Below are 13,788 nucleotides of genomic sequence, written 5' to 3'. Positions count from 1 at the left end.
TGAACCTCATGAGGTTCACACAGGCCCACTTCTCAAGCTTGTCCAGGTCCCTCTGGATGGCATCCCGTCCCTCAGGCATGTTGACCACACCACTCAGCTTGGTGTCATCTGCAAACTTGCTGAGGGTGCACTCCATCCCACTGTCTATGTCATTGATGAAGATATTAAACAGTACCAGTCCCAATATGGACCCTGGAGGGACACCACTCATCACTGATCACCACTTTATCCCTTCATTTTCTGAAATTGGTGATTAGCTTTCTTTCCTATTTATGTCATTTCCATTCTAGTTCTAATACCCTCTTTGAGCTGGTTATTTATCCTAGAACTCTTGTTTCTGCACTGTATGTCATTCCAGGAAGTTTTGTTCACTTAAAGAAATTACATTTTGCTAATTACTTCCTTTAAGCTCTTTAAATATATCCCTTTGCAATGAAAAATGATCTAAACTCTCAAATTCACTTTGTTATATATTTCTTGTAAAATTAAACTGAACACATACAATTTTGTATGTAACTTTCAGTTAGGTACCTAATTCTCTTTGCAGGTCAACTTTTGATCACATTTTCAGAAAATCTAATAGATGCAGCTGCTTAAGTTCCACCAATTTCTGAAAATGAGAGGAAAAATGTTGAATCACATTGAGATGTTTGAAAAATGCCCTCTATATCCACAGCAAAGATTTTTAGTGGTTATATGCTCCGTTTATCAAGTTGAAAAAGTGTTTAGAAAATCTCAAAGTACAAGTCCCTTATAAAGTTACCAGAAGCAGAATGTGTCTTAGAATATATAAGATTTGCTGAAGATCTGAATAGCCCTGCTGGTGTTTTTCTTTGAATTCATATGTTCTATAAGGCTAATTCCAATCAGTACTGATGATTTTGATAGAAAATAAGTTAGGAATAGGTTTATGACTCCTTAAAGTTACAGCTCTCTATCTGTCCTATTAGTTCCAGCAGGTTTGTACTCTGAAAGACATGTAGGACCTGCTAAAAGCATTGCACTTCTCAGGTCTCAGCATTCTAGTAGCAAATGGAAGTGCATACAATTGCAAATGCTGCAGTAATTGGCTGAGTGTGAAAAATACAAAGATGTATTTATTTGCAGAAGTTAGGAGCTGCCCTCTATAAGTCATCTGAGAATGACAGTATTTATTGCTTTTGAAGAGGAAGAAAAAATTCCTTTGCAATAGATAACTGTAATTCCTCACTGTTGATCTCACACTGGCAGAAACTATGCATTGAGTTTTCAAGGTGGAGAATGGCAGAACACGTGTGAGGTACATGAGAACATTCTATATTGCTGGCTATCACAGCTGAACAAAATTATTTGCTTTTTATTTTATCTCCACAGCTAAATTTCCTTAGCAAATTCTTTAGGTAAGACAGCAGTGTCTTCTCCAGGAAAAAAAAGAGAGCATTCAGGGAAAAGTTCATTAATTCAACTATCCTGATGTTCAGTTGCATATCCTAATATCAGGACATTTGCATGGTTCTCAAGTTTCACACTGCACACAAATACTTTGACTACTTCCTGCATTCTATCACCCTCCTGATGAGTTTTAGAGATCTTTTAAAATCCATTTTGTTGTAGCTGCAGAAGAAAAGACATAAGGGCATAAAAATTATGTGTAGTTATCCCAAGAATCGGTGAATGAGGAAGAAGTGGTGAATGAGCACTCAAAACGAAAGTTCTACAGTTGCTGTCTCTACCCATCCATATGCAGGTCCTGACCACCCAGAGATGTTCTGTACCAGCCCAGGTAGTTCTACAGATTTCCCTCAAAAAACATTATTTACAAGTGCTCACATGAATGACCCAATGAAAATATGAATTACAGACTGAAATCTAGTTTGCTGAATTTAAGCATATAACTCACTTTTAAACCTCTTATCCCTACATCTGGTCCTGCTCCAGGATCTCCCAAGTACGTCTATATCTTTCTCAAATTGTGGGGACCAAAATTGCCTCAAAGGCTACATCTACACTTTGATCTGCCCCAACAAGCAGGCCTAGTCTCTCAGGCCCGCTGATGTAGAGAAAACTGTCAGCCACACTGCATCCCAGGGCAAACAGGTTATGTCCATACTTGGTCTAAGTCTCCTCAGGTCTATGTGGTACCCTTAGGTATAATTGTTATATTTGTCTTTATTTCAGTCTGTCTGAAAAAGTGTGAGGGCTATGTCAAAACACTGCCTGGGTAGTTCTTTTGTGGCATGATGCTGCATGTGTTTTTATGGCATGCCAGTGTTGCTTGCCTTGGGGAAGGCCATGAGATGGGAATGCCTGGGGGAATGCAGTTTGATGGTTGTTGGAAGACTGTACAGGGCATGGAGAGCCTGGTGACATCTCATCCTCGCTGCCCGTAGAGTGTGGTCCCTGAGCTGAATGTTATTCTAGAACTGCACTCATTTTTATCTCAAAGGAAACTAGCAAGTTTACTCCGAAATGAAAGCCTGAGAATGAACTATCACACATGGAGTGGGGATGATGGAGGGCCAGGTTCCAGGAGCCAAGTTATTTGCTGGTGTAGATGTACCCAATAGTATTTTACAGCTGACATTTCACCAATACTGAATCAAGTGGAATCATTACCCTCAACATCTTACATATAACACTACTATTAACATGTCAGAATGTGATTTGCCTTGACTTTCATTGTTGACTTTCATTCAATTTCTTTTCCACTCTAACCTCCTGGACCTTTTTCCTTGCATTTGTGTTTACTCAGCTATTCACAGTCTAGTATTGGTGAATGTGATTTCCCTCTCCAAAGTGCAACACTTGACACACACCTTATTGAATTTTGTCTTGCTGATTTCAGACTGTATCTCAAGATTATTACAGTAATTTTGAATCCCAATCCTGGTCCCTAAAACATTTGTATGCCCTGTGCTGTTAATTTGTATCCTACATAGATTTCATACATAATCACAGTTCATTTTGTCATCTAAGTCACTAATGAAAATGTACTTAAAATTCTTAGATACAGAATATAATTCTGTAGCTTATTCATGCGCTTATATTTGCCCTACTTCTTTAACCTCTACTCTGAGAATCTCCAAGAGGTACCTCAGTAGTTGCATCAGTATTTAATATTTGCACTCATGTCTAATATGGTTCACAGAATCATATTTAAGTTATCAAACTCTAACAACTCTGATTGATTATGTCCCCAAAGAGGGAGCAGCCTGTCACTTACTGAGCTGTGAATTAGCTGTTCTGTCACTAATTTTGCATTCCAATTTAGAAATAAGTGACCAGAAGTGGACTAATGATGTTATATTTTTCTCATGTTCTATTTACAAACACTATGCATTTACTCCACTACATTTGTAGAAATCCATGGGCTTATAGAAAACTGCCTCTGAAAGTTTTACTGTATCAAGTGACCTACTTTTCACCTTAGTCCATTTGAACATAGCAGATATATTTATTATCAGTCACTGAGGCAGGCAATGTGGTATTGTTTTGTCTAGATCAGCATACTTTAATGGCCATGCAGTCTATTAAATATCTCTTACAGACTCTGGATTTAATAAATGATTTCTAATTGACTAGGTGTCAGTGGCAACATTCTAGAAAACTCAGTTACATGGGTTTTTCATTGATTTTCCCTATATTAGAAAATGAAATGTCAGATACCATTAATTGCATTTTCACAATAAGAAGCATACTGCAAAAGTAGCTGCTAAGTGAAAGCATTTCCAGCCTAACATGCAATAGAAGTATTCTTTTTAAATTAATCCAATATATAAACATTTATTACAGTTATGTGCCTCTGTGGGCCAAATTGATGTGAATGTAATTACAATCTATAATATGGAACCATTCTGCAGGCTTAAAAAATACATTCAGGTATATTCTGCACTCACTTATCCTTATACATTATACTACCTGCATCCAGCAACATAGAAGGTGGTTAACCCATGGTTTCTAGTAGTTCTTACCCACAACGACTGCATCATCCCTGACATCAGCTTGCACTTACTGCCGTCCATGGCTCAAAGACAGAACTGCTAACTTATATTATCTTATAAGTATACATGTTTACCCAGGCTATATGTCATTAGTAAGTAGTGTATGATCCAGAATAAAGTTTATGAGACTGTGACACACATATTCATTACCGTTGGTGTGGTCCCCAGTTCAAAATACGTTGGTGCATCTTTCCTGCTTTCCTGTGTCTGCATTGGTGTAGTCAGATGTTCATGATTACATGTTTTCTACAGATTTTCTTTCACGTGATCGTGTTTATTATGCCAGAATTGACCACTGGTCTCTATAGTCCTAGGGAGATGACATTAGCAGTCTGGATGTGAAAAATCATTTGACTATGCACAATTTACTGTAGTGCTAGAAGTTCTTATGCCTTTGTAGAGAAAGAAAAATCCATGACCTTTCTAAAGTATGTGATGTAGCATTCAATTTCCCTGCATCTGATCGATAAGCAAGCAGGAAATTATATCTTTTGCCATGGTAGACAAGCATAATTAAGCAATAAGGCAATGGAGGTAGTTGTGATTATCTTAGGATGCACCTGGGAGCTGTCTTGTTGCTATTTAAAAACATCTTTATGCTAGGGGAACTGTATTAATTTCTGCTGAGAAAGATAAAGTTGGCAGTTTGGAATGCTCACGAGCAACAGTTTCAGCTGTGCTTCACAGAGAGTAATATGGTGTGTTCACCCCAAACAACTAGGCTTCTCTTTCAGCAGAAGCAAAGATGGAGCAGGCTATAAACATTTAATTGACAGTTCAGACCCAGAAAAAAACCACAAAACAACCAAAAAAACAATTATGCTTTGCCTGGCTGCCAGTGAGTGCAAAACTTACATTTTTACCAGTTTAGAATAAAAATATGTTGCCTCCAACACTTGACTTCCAGGGAAGACATCTCTGCATAATTAATGCTATTGCATCCACATTTTAATTTATGCATTTTAATTATACCAAAGGCCCAGTGAATAATTAATTCTAGCAAAACAATGGGTCTGAAGCATAAGCTGAAAAGTATCGCTTTTTAATGGGTTTTGTAGATTTAAATAACTAATAAAAGCTATTTAAGTATTTGATTGTGAGAATATTTTGCTCTGATACAATCAAGTATTAACTACCATTATTGAGCAGCTTCTCAAGTGGAGAAATGTTAGCTCAGGCTACCTGCTTTCACAATTGGCCGATCTGAGTATACCACAGTACACTAACCCATCTGAGCCATATGCATGCAGGAAAGAGCTTTATTTGGATGTTTGCCCTGTAGGAGGGACTGACATGTCATTGGCATCATCTGTAAGATGTAAAATCAAAATTCCAGGCACAAAATTCCTCTTTGACCTCCCGTCTTCCAGCAGGTCAGTTCATGCAAGTTTCATGGGGAGATTTAGAATTGAATATAAAGAAATACAATATAGAATTCATTATCCCTCAGTTCAGCAATCTAAGAATTAAGGATGTAGGCCAGGTTAGTAATTTAGAGCCTTGCAGTGGTCAACAGAGAGAGATAGCACCTCTGGAGAGTTTCATCTCATCCTAAAATAGGTTTTTGAAATAGATGGGATTAATCACCATTTGGCAGTGGCTATCATTTTTCTGTTTCTGACAGAGGAAGCTTAGGATACTGCCTTAGACCATACACCTAACTTCCAGACACCCTAGTTTAGGTGAAATTAATTTCACTAGCAACGGTAGCCTCTAAACTACCGTGTGAGAAAGACCTACTGTCACCAACCTGATGGCATAAAGACCAGGGCAGAGCAGAAGGACTCACAGCACAGAGCTGTCCGAAGCTCAGTGTGTCACACTGACAACCAGCACCCCTGCTGCTTGGTCAGGTCTCAGGCTCGAAACATGCGACACTCATTAAGAAAGTCCTTCCCCCTCTGAAAGGCTCAAAATATGCATTCGTGTTGATCTGCTGTGCCCAAAGGCTTGCCTCCACCCTGGCGTGGCCCCTGGAGCAATGCTGGGCAGTGTGATGTGCTAGAGGCAGGGTGTCCCAGATGTGCAGTATGTCCTGGGTTTGGTGTACTCTGAGTTTGTCATGCAAAGGGTGGTGAAAGCATGTAGACAGCAGACAGCACTGACTGCATAACATGGAAAGCCTGATGGCAGAAAGTACCCATTTCTTTAGGTGAGTAAAATGCTAGAGTAAATGATGAATTACTGCAATCCCTGGCAATATATTACATACACTCAAGTAATATCAACTTGTCAATACAAATAGAAAATGAATTGCTCTTACCAACTTTTTTGTTCATGTTTTCCATGTCAGAAGTTTGTTCTTTAAAATCTAATATAAAATGTTTAATAAAGTGTCATAATAATCACAATATAATGAAGTCCTTGTAAAAGAAATAAGGTTGGCAAATGCTGCTGCCAATTTTGAATATCAGGCCTCTTGTTTAAGTGCATTATTTAGAGCTCAGTATCTTTTGGCTCCTATGCTTTAAGTTTTCTCTTTTCCGTAATATTATATATTGAAATCAAAGTACTTGACTCTCCAGAGCACCACCTGAGTCATTAGGGAGACATGGAGGGGGACTATGGAGGAACTAATTGTGTTTTCCCTGTTTTCAACTGTATTTGCCTGAGCCTGGATGTGAGCTAGGGCTCTTGTCAGTCGTTATGGTCTGTGTCGGGCAGGTGACAGTTACATTCAGTTTGGGTGGGTGGGATGGCATGTCCCTTCACGCAGACATGGGGAAGGGACAGGGTGGCACAGAAAAGGCTCCCGCTGAGGTGGCTCTGCTCCAGGGAAATCTCAGCCAGCCATAGCCAGCTGCTGCCTGGCCCTGCTGAATATTTCATAGAAGGTACAGAAGAAAACCTGCCTTAGTATCAGACTAAAACTAGTTTCTTCTGAGCAATAATACCCGAAAAAGCAGACACGCGTTGGTGCAAACTGGGACAGCGCTGTAACAGTTAACAGCCTATCCCTGCATACATCCACCTGGTGGCTTATGTCTTCGTCACTGCTGAGCTCTCCTTCCCAGGGGCTAGGCAGTGTCCTGACGGTATTCCTCTATACCCCATTCCTCTCTACTTTTCTTACTACAGTACCTACAACAAGTAGTAAGAATAATTATTCAAGAAATGCAACTATTTTATTAAACCCAACTTAAGACCAAAACCTCCTTACCGTGTACTTTGATACTAGGATGGAGCCCCGTGATCTAGCAGTCCTAGTCAGTCTAGTGTTTTTAATGTGAATGACAAAAATAGCTGCTGAAGCATGAGCTCACGATCTGTAGCAAAGTGTCTTCCTTTGCTTCTGCCTTTGCAGGACTATGCTGAGAAGGAGAAAGCTGCAGCCAAGGCTCTGGAGGATGTGAAGGCTAACTTCTACTGTGAACTATGTGACAAGCAGTACCACAAACACCAGGAATTTGACAACCACATCAATTCTTACGACCATGCTCACAAGCAGGTAAACCTGACAAATGTCTGTGCATGTTACAGTAGTCCATCTTCCTTCCTCATTTATTGTGGGAGGTTTCTAAATTCACTTAAGTAGAAGACAATTTAACTTTTGATGTTTTCGACTTCAACATGCTGGTTTTCATTAAAATAAAATGTAAAATATTCATTGTTTTAATCTTCACCACAGTTTCTTTTAAGCCCCTTTGACTGAAAGATCACTGTCTATATTTAGATAGGTGCTCAATACCAATATTCACACTGAGTTTGATACATTTAAATGTGGAATTGCTTATAAACTAGAGGGAGGGGGAAGGATCACTTCTTCAAACATCCAGGTCCCTCTTTTGGATGCAGAAGGTATATGACCATGCCGTTTCAAGCTGGTCATGCTGTTTCAAGGGCAGAAAAGCAGTTTATTTTTTTAAAAAAGCAGATGTTTCTGAAGTTGAAATCTATGTCTCATAATGTTTCTTAGGGTGGAACACATTTTGCCTTGCATGCAGAACATAATATAAAATAACGGCTACTTTTGAAAAACAAGATATTGGATTATTGAGAAAAGATAATAGATGCTAATTGTTTGTCATTGCTTTTGTATCAACTTTATCAGATCCATATGTGGTAGGTATATCCTACCCGTATATACCTATTGTCTTTCTATGTCTGCTTCCTGCATCCTAGTTTTCCTCCAATTTTAGCAAAATTGATATTTCAGTTGGCATTATGGAAAGAAAATGCAATTAATTCACATAAACACTTCAGAATTTGAAGAAAATTGTTCGCAAAGTTCAGGAATGAGCATTTCTGAACTTCTGATGAACAGATCATATCTGCTAATCTAAGATGTAAGAAGTTAGAACATGTAACAGGATTCCATAGATGTACCTTTTTCTCCTGTTTTTCTACTAGCGCTTACATGCATTACACAGTTCAAGTTGTCATGTATTGTGTGCATTCAAGTTGCCAGGGTATTAGCGTCTTCTGGGTGATCACAATTCTGGGTGCACGGGGGTCAGGAGCTACCTTGCAAATACATGAATCATTTAGAAGCCGACGATATTTCTGACAGAAGACTAGAAATAATTGTTGAGTAAAACAAACAGCGCTAAAGGCAAAACTCCTCACTCTCACTGCAAGCAATCTTGTCTTTTGCAGTATTATAGAGGATGTAAATCAGCCTGGAATTTTCTGTGTGCATCTATCACAGCACTGCATTAACAAACTGCCTAACATTTGCCCACCCATCATGCTGAACCATCCTACTGAATTCAAGCAGCCCAGAGTCAGCTATCCAGGGGTATTAATGGGACTCTTTCGGCCCATCAGTCTCAAACCAGAGCTAGATTCGTCTAATGTATTTATGTATTAAATCAAAAGCAATTCCTCACATCACCATTCCATAAATTAATCCATAAAAATGGTTTTACTAATACAAAACAAATGCTCTTCCAGATCCTAAACATGTGACTCTAATCCCTCTAAATCCCCATTTGCTGCACAAAGAATTTTTTTCACCCTTCAGCTGTTATTTTTACTCATCAGAAATGCATCTGAACTCAAATGGATCCATTTGTGCCCTTCCCTCTTCACACACTCCCCCTGCAAAGAGCAGCTTATGCAAAATAAAACAGCCTGCTCAATGCACCATCTATGATTGGGTTGTTGGGCAGGGGAGGTTGTGTCAGGTTTCTGTGATAAAAAGGAATGTTTAAGCAATAAAACTCTTTTTAATTTTTAGGTAAATTCAGTGCTTTAAAAGCTGCCAGACATAGTACTGGGAACTAAGAGTCCGCATGGAAATGCACAACACATACGGAATATCAACTGGCAGTACAAGCTCACCCCATCCTGCCCTTTCAGATGTAGTTCAGAAGCTCAGTTAGCTCAGGATTAGCTAGCTACCCTCCTGATGTGACAGGGTAATTCAGTCTCTTCTCCCCTCTCACTTCTTGACTGCTCAGCCAAGTCTCGGAACAGCATTAGTTTGCCTCTAGGAAAAGTGTGGATGCACCCTTTTCTCTGACTTTTATAGTCGGTCACAGAAGAGCCTTTATTCTTCTTACTTTCATCAGAGAAATCTTCAAAGAAAACAAGTTAATTTATGGTTTCCTGTGGTTTTAGTTAGCTTAGTTTCAAAATGTTTGTACTGAGAGGGATAGTAGCCACCAGAAAAGCTTCTTTCTCCTAAGGTATGTTTTCTGTTTCCCAGCAGAAATTTGAGGGTACCTTTAGTCGTCCACACGGATATGTTCTAAGCATCATTCTTCTAATGGAGAGCAAATGAAAATGAGGGACTCTATACGTCTCAGTAACAATACAGTGTAGTCCTCCCATGTGATTTCCCATTTAAATGCTACTACTTTGAAATTTGTATTAAAGTGGCAATGCTGTTTAGAGAAGATATAAAGGCAGAAAAAAGGATATTGCACTGATTACTTTGTCATAAGTCTTTTGTTTCTTTTCCAGAGGAAACAGATTTTATTCAAAGAATTATGACTCTAATCTCCCAATATTATGGTTTTATAAAATTAATTTTGTGATCCATTTTCTTATCTATGATTTCAACCAGTTGTTAAAGCAGAAAGCACTGAGTCTTGGACCTAGCAGTTGGCATACCAGACATTGCCTTCCCTGTCCTCAGAGCACTGCAAAATGTTATGATGACAATCTGGCCTTGTTTGCGTAACTGGTTTTTCTGCTGTGTTAGGTTATTCTAAAGCAGTATACTCAGAAAGACTCTCTCTCTCTCTCTCTCTGCATGCTACATACATTCATACTTATATATATAAAAATACTATGTATGTATGTGTACATATATACACACATACGCATACAAAGAAACCCTTGAGAGAACATCAAAGACCTCCCCTGCCTATATCTTCATTATCTTCTAACACTGTAATGGCCCTGGAGGGGTCTAATATGATTTATGTATTTTTGAGTAATATTGTCTGAGTATTAAGCAGCTGTTATTTCTTTGGTTGTCTTGACAGATTAGTCTTAATGTTGCCAACATCTTTCCTGACACACTACTCTATAATAATTTTTCATTGATATTACCTGTTACTGGAAATTAATTTCTTTCAGTGCAAGGCTGGATAAAGTGAACTCAGAAAATCTGTTTGAGTGGAAGGCTGTGCTCCCACCCAGCTTTACCTGAGCTCTCTGTTGTTAAGCCTGATACTTAACAAGACTGAGGCGGGAGTGTGGGTGACTTTCCTGGGAGCACCTAATCTTTCATCACTGTACAGCCCTGTGCCTCATTGGCCCCGCACATACCAGCTAACCCACTTGAAATCAACAGCTTTTTCCTTTGTGTTTTTCCTTTGCTATGGAATCTATGACTTTATAAAGTCCTGGGCAGCAGTCACGGGCAGTAGCACATTTGACAAATCTGCAGTATCTCTCATCAAGCATTGAGGTGAATGATGCTTACTATCACTTGCTCGCCATGTTCTCTGCAACAAAAGTTAACTGCATCAGAACCGATTGCCTTGGCACTGTCTAAACTATCTGAACTCTGAAAAGGATAAGGGTCCTAGTCTGAATTCATTCAAAAGTGATTAGTATATAGATAATCAATATAGGTTGCTGCCTGAAAATGTAATATATGTGGATGTATGTTACATGCTAAGCTGAAAATAATATGGAAGTATAGATTTTTTAACAGGGTTGTTAAGTCATGTGCATCTATAAAAGGAAACCAAACTCGAGCAGAGATGTCTATTTGGTTAACGCTATTAAATGGAATCTTTTAATACCTCCAGGTCATGCATAGCATTCATCCATTCAGTTAATGTTGAAGTAGCTGGAGCTTTCAATTTTTGTATAAATAATCCTTAGCAATCAGCAAGGCTTTTAAATGTCAGCAAAGGAGAAAATCACAAATCTGTTCCATGTACTGCAATATAATAATTGTGATGATGATAATAATAATAGAAATAAGCAGCAAAGAAAAACAAGACTGTGTTGCCATCTTGGGGTTTCTGATGACAAAACAGGTCTTTCAGTTTTGTTGTCAAAATTTAGCCATACAGTTAAATGCATCACAGTCTTTCATATGAAAAAAAAAAAAAAATCTGAATTTAGTGTTCTTGAAGCAGGCAGCACTGTTTAAGCAGGTGAACAGAACTGTCAGTCTCCACTAGTTCACATGCGCATACCTGTATCTCAGTATTTAAATCCAGGCATACTAGCACTTGGCTATATTTTTTGCATGAAAGTCTGATTTAGTGTGTACAGCTATGGGCACTTGCTGTTAAGCCTTTATGGTGCTTGTGGATATAAATTCTAATTCAGGCAGAGATTTAGCTCCTGTTAAACATCAAAGCTAGCAAATATGCTTACATTTTAGCTAACGTTGCCTCTACCACCTAGAAAATGCACAGATAAGTGAACACAGGGAAAGCTCCAGGAATGAGTGTAATGCTGAGATCTTGTTGGTTCATCTTTAGGGTGTTTTTTCCAGCATCTGCATGTTTATTGGAGGAAAAGTAAGGCCCTTTTCGCTCTAAGACACACCTCTCCTATTACCCAAAAAATTTTCATTTGGAGGAAAGGAAACTGGTTTGGCAATATCTGAGAGATTTCACCTTGGGATCTGGGAAATTAGGCAAACACAGCAACACCAAGAAACCTTCTGGACAAAGTATCATATATTTAGCTGTAAGAACACACTAATCAAACAGAAAGGGCTACACCAGCATGAAGGTCCACTATTATGTGTGCTTGTGAAGTCTCTGCTTTTTTCCCTTGATATATAGGTGGACCCACTGTCCCTCTTGTACTCCCACGTGGACGAGGCTAACACCCTTCCCTGCAGCCCCTGCTTCTGTTTCTCTGCATCAGGACACTGGCCATTAAGAAGGGCCTGCTTTTTTAGGGCCAGGTTTTGCACGAGGTCTGTACTCTCTGTGGCCTCCTCAGAAAATAACCTGAATGGCAAAAGACCTCAGCATTTCTTGCTCTCAGTTAGCGAGAGGTGCTGTCTGCAGCCATCAGCATTCTGCTCCTGTAACCTCACAAAAATCAACTTGGTTTGATGCTTGTTAAGAAATACATGCATACTTTTAATATAATTTTCACATTCGTCACATCCCTAGTAAGAAAGCCAGAACCAGAATTGTATTAAAGATAAAAGAAAAGGAGTCAAGCAAGAGAAACAGTAATATGATGTTAGATTCCCTCAAGCAGCTGGTTTATAAGTGGACTTGAAGTGATAAAGGAATTTTGTATGTGTGGTAGTTATTGTCCTCCCATTTTTAGGTACCAATAGATTGCTATGCTCAAAAGCAACTATCACATACACAATTGTTATATGTGTGTGCAATTTGGAGGGCGTAAAATTAGGCCTAGTCCTGAAAATAATTATGAACTTTCTAAAATGTATGCCTATAAGTTACCCACAAAAATAAATGAAAATATTCAAATGCATAAAATGAAGGATGCTTAGATGTTTTACAAGAGAGGGGTTTTAGAGATGAAGGTTATAACTTATTATTTATTTTTTCCCATCTTCAGAACATTTACCATAAGTATCTCTAGTCAGATTAGATGCTTCTGACATATAAATCAAAATACTGAAAGTATGATTCAATATGGTCAACAGTTTCTCAGATTTTTCCACAAATTATTCTTTAATTTCAGTGAAATGCCCATTTATTTTAGCTTCAGGCAAATCTATTACCAGTTTATGTTTTAACTGTCACCATTAAACAATTATTTAGAATGATCATCTGTGTCTGTATACCCTTTGTCAAACACTTCTGCTTCATCACAATATTTATTTTCTCTTGAATTTTTGAGGGTTTGATGCTGAGGAATTCTTAACTGTTATTTTATTCATTATTCTACAATACACATGCCGATTCAATTTTCCCTGCTCTTTCCTTTTAAGCACATCATTCTCTTCCCTTGGAAACAGTATACTCTTTACATTTGTAGCATAAGTCTTGTTTTCCTTCATGTGAAAACCAAAGCTAAAAGAAAGAATTCATTTCTATAGTCTATCCTATCATTTCAGTATCTTTTTGCCTTAAGGACACACTGTTCTCTTGCTCATTCTGAAACCGGTGATTTTCTTATTGTTGCTTATGCCTATGACATTCTCTAATTTCTGTTATAGCTTCACACTTTCTTAGCTTTTCATCATACATTGATTTTGCAGTGTGTGTTCTTGTTCATACTCCCAAAAATTACTTCCAGTCTGACTGTAACTGTTCCCGAAGAGCAGGTTTTTGATAATTTCTTGCTGAATTGTTTTCATTTTCTCACACTGCCTTTCCCATAATTGACTTAAAAAGTTCTTCTCATTCTTTCAGAATTTGTTCCTGTGAATTAACTCATTTTACTCGTCCCTTTTGTTCAT

General features: G+C 38.3%; 1 protein-coding gene across 1 annotated transcript in view; it reads left to right on the top strand.

Moving 5' to 3' along the window:
- ZNF804B (zinc finger protein 804B) overlaps positions 1 to 13,788 on the top strand; it is a 256,357-nt gene that overhangs the window by 215,713 nt on the left and 26,856 nt on the right. The window contains exon 2 of the mRNA XM_076331564.1: positions 7,285 to 7,428. Within this exon, the coding sequence (XP_076187679.1) occupies positions 7,285 to 7,428 (144 nt within the window). The remainder of the gene's footprint in view (positions 1 to 7,284; positions 7,429 to 13,788) is intronic.

The sequence above is a fragment of the Aptenodytes patagonicus genome, chromosome 2, assembly GCF_965638725.1.
Source record: "Aptenodytes patagonicus chromosome 2, bAptPat1.pri.cur, whole genome shotgun sequence".
Classification (NCBI taxonomy): Eukaryota; Metazoa; Chordata; class Aves; order Sphenisciformes; family Spheniscidae; genus Aptenodytes; species Aptenodytes patagonicus.
Note: the sequence above shows the minus strand (reverse complement) of the source record. Positions and strands in the feature narration are given on the sequence as shown.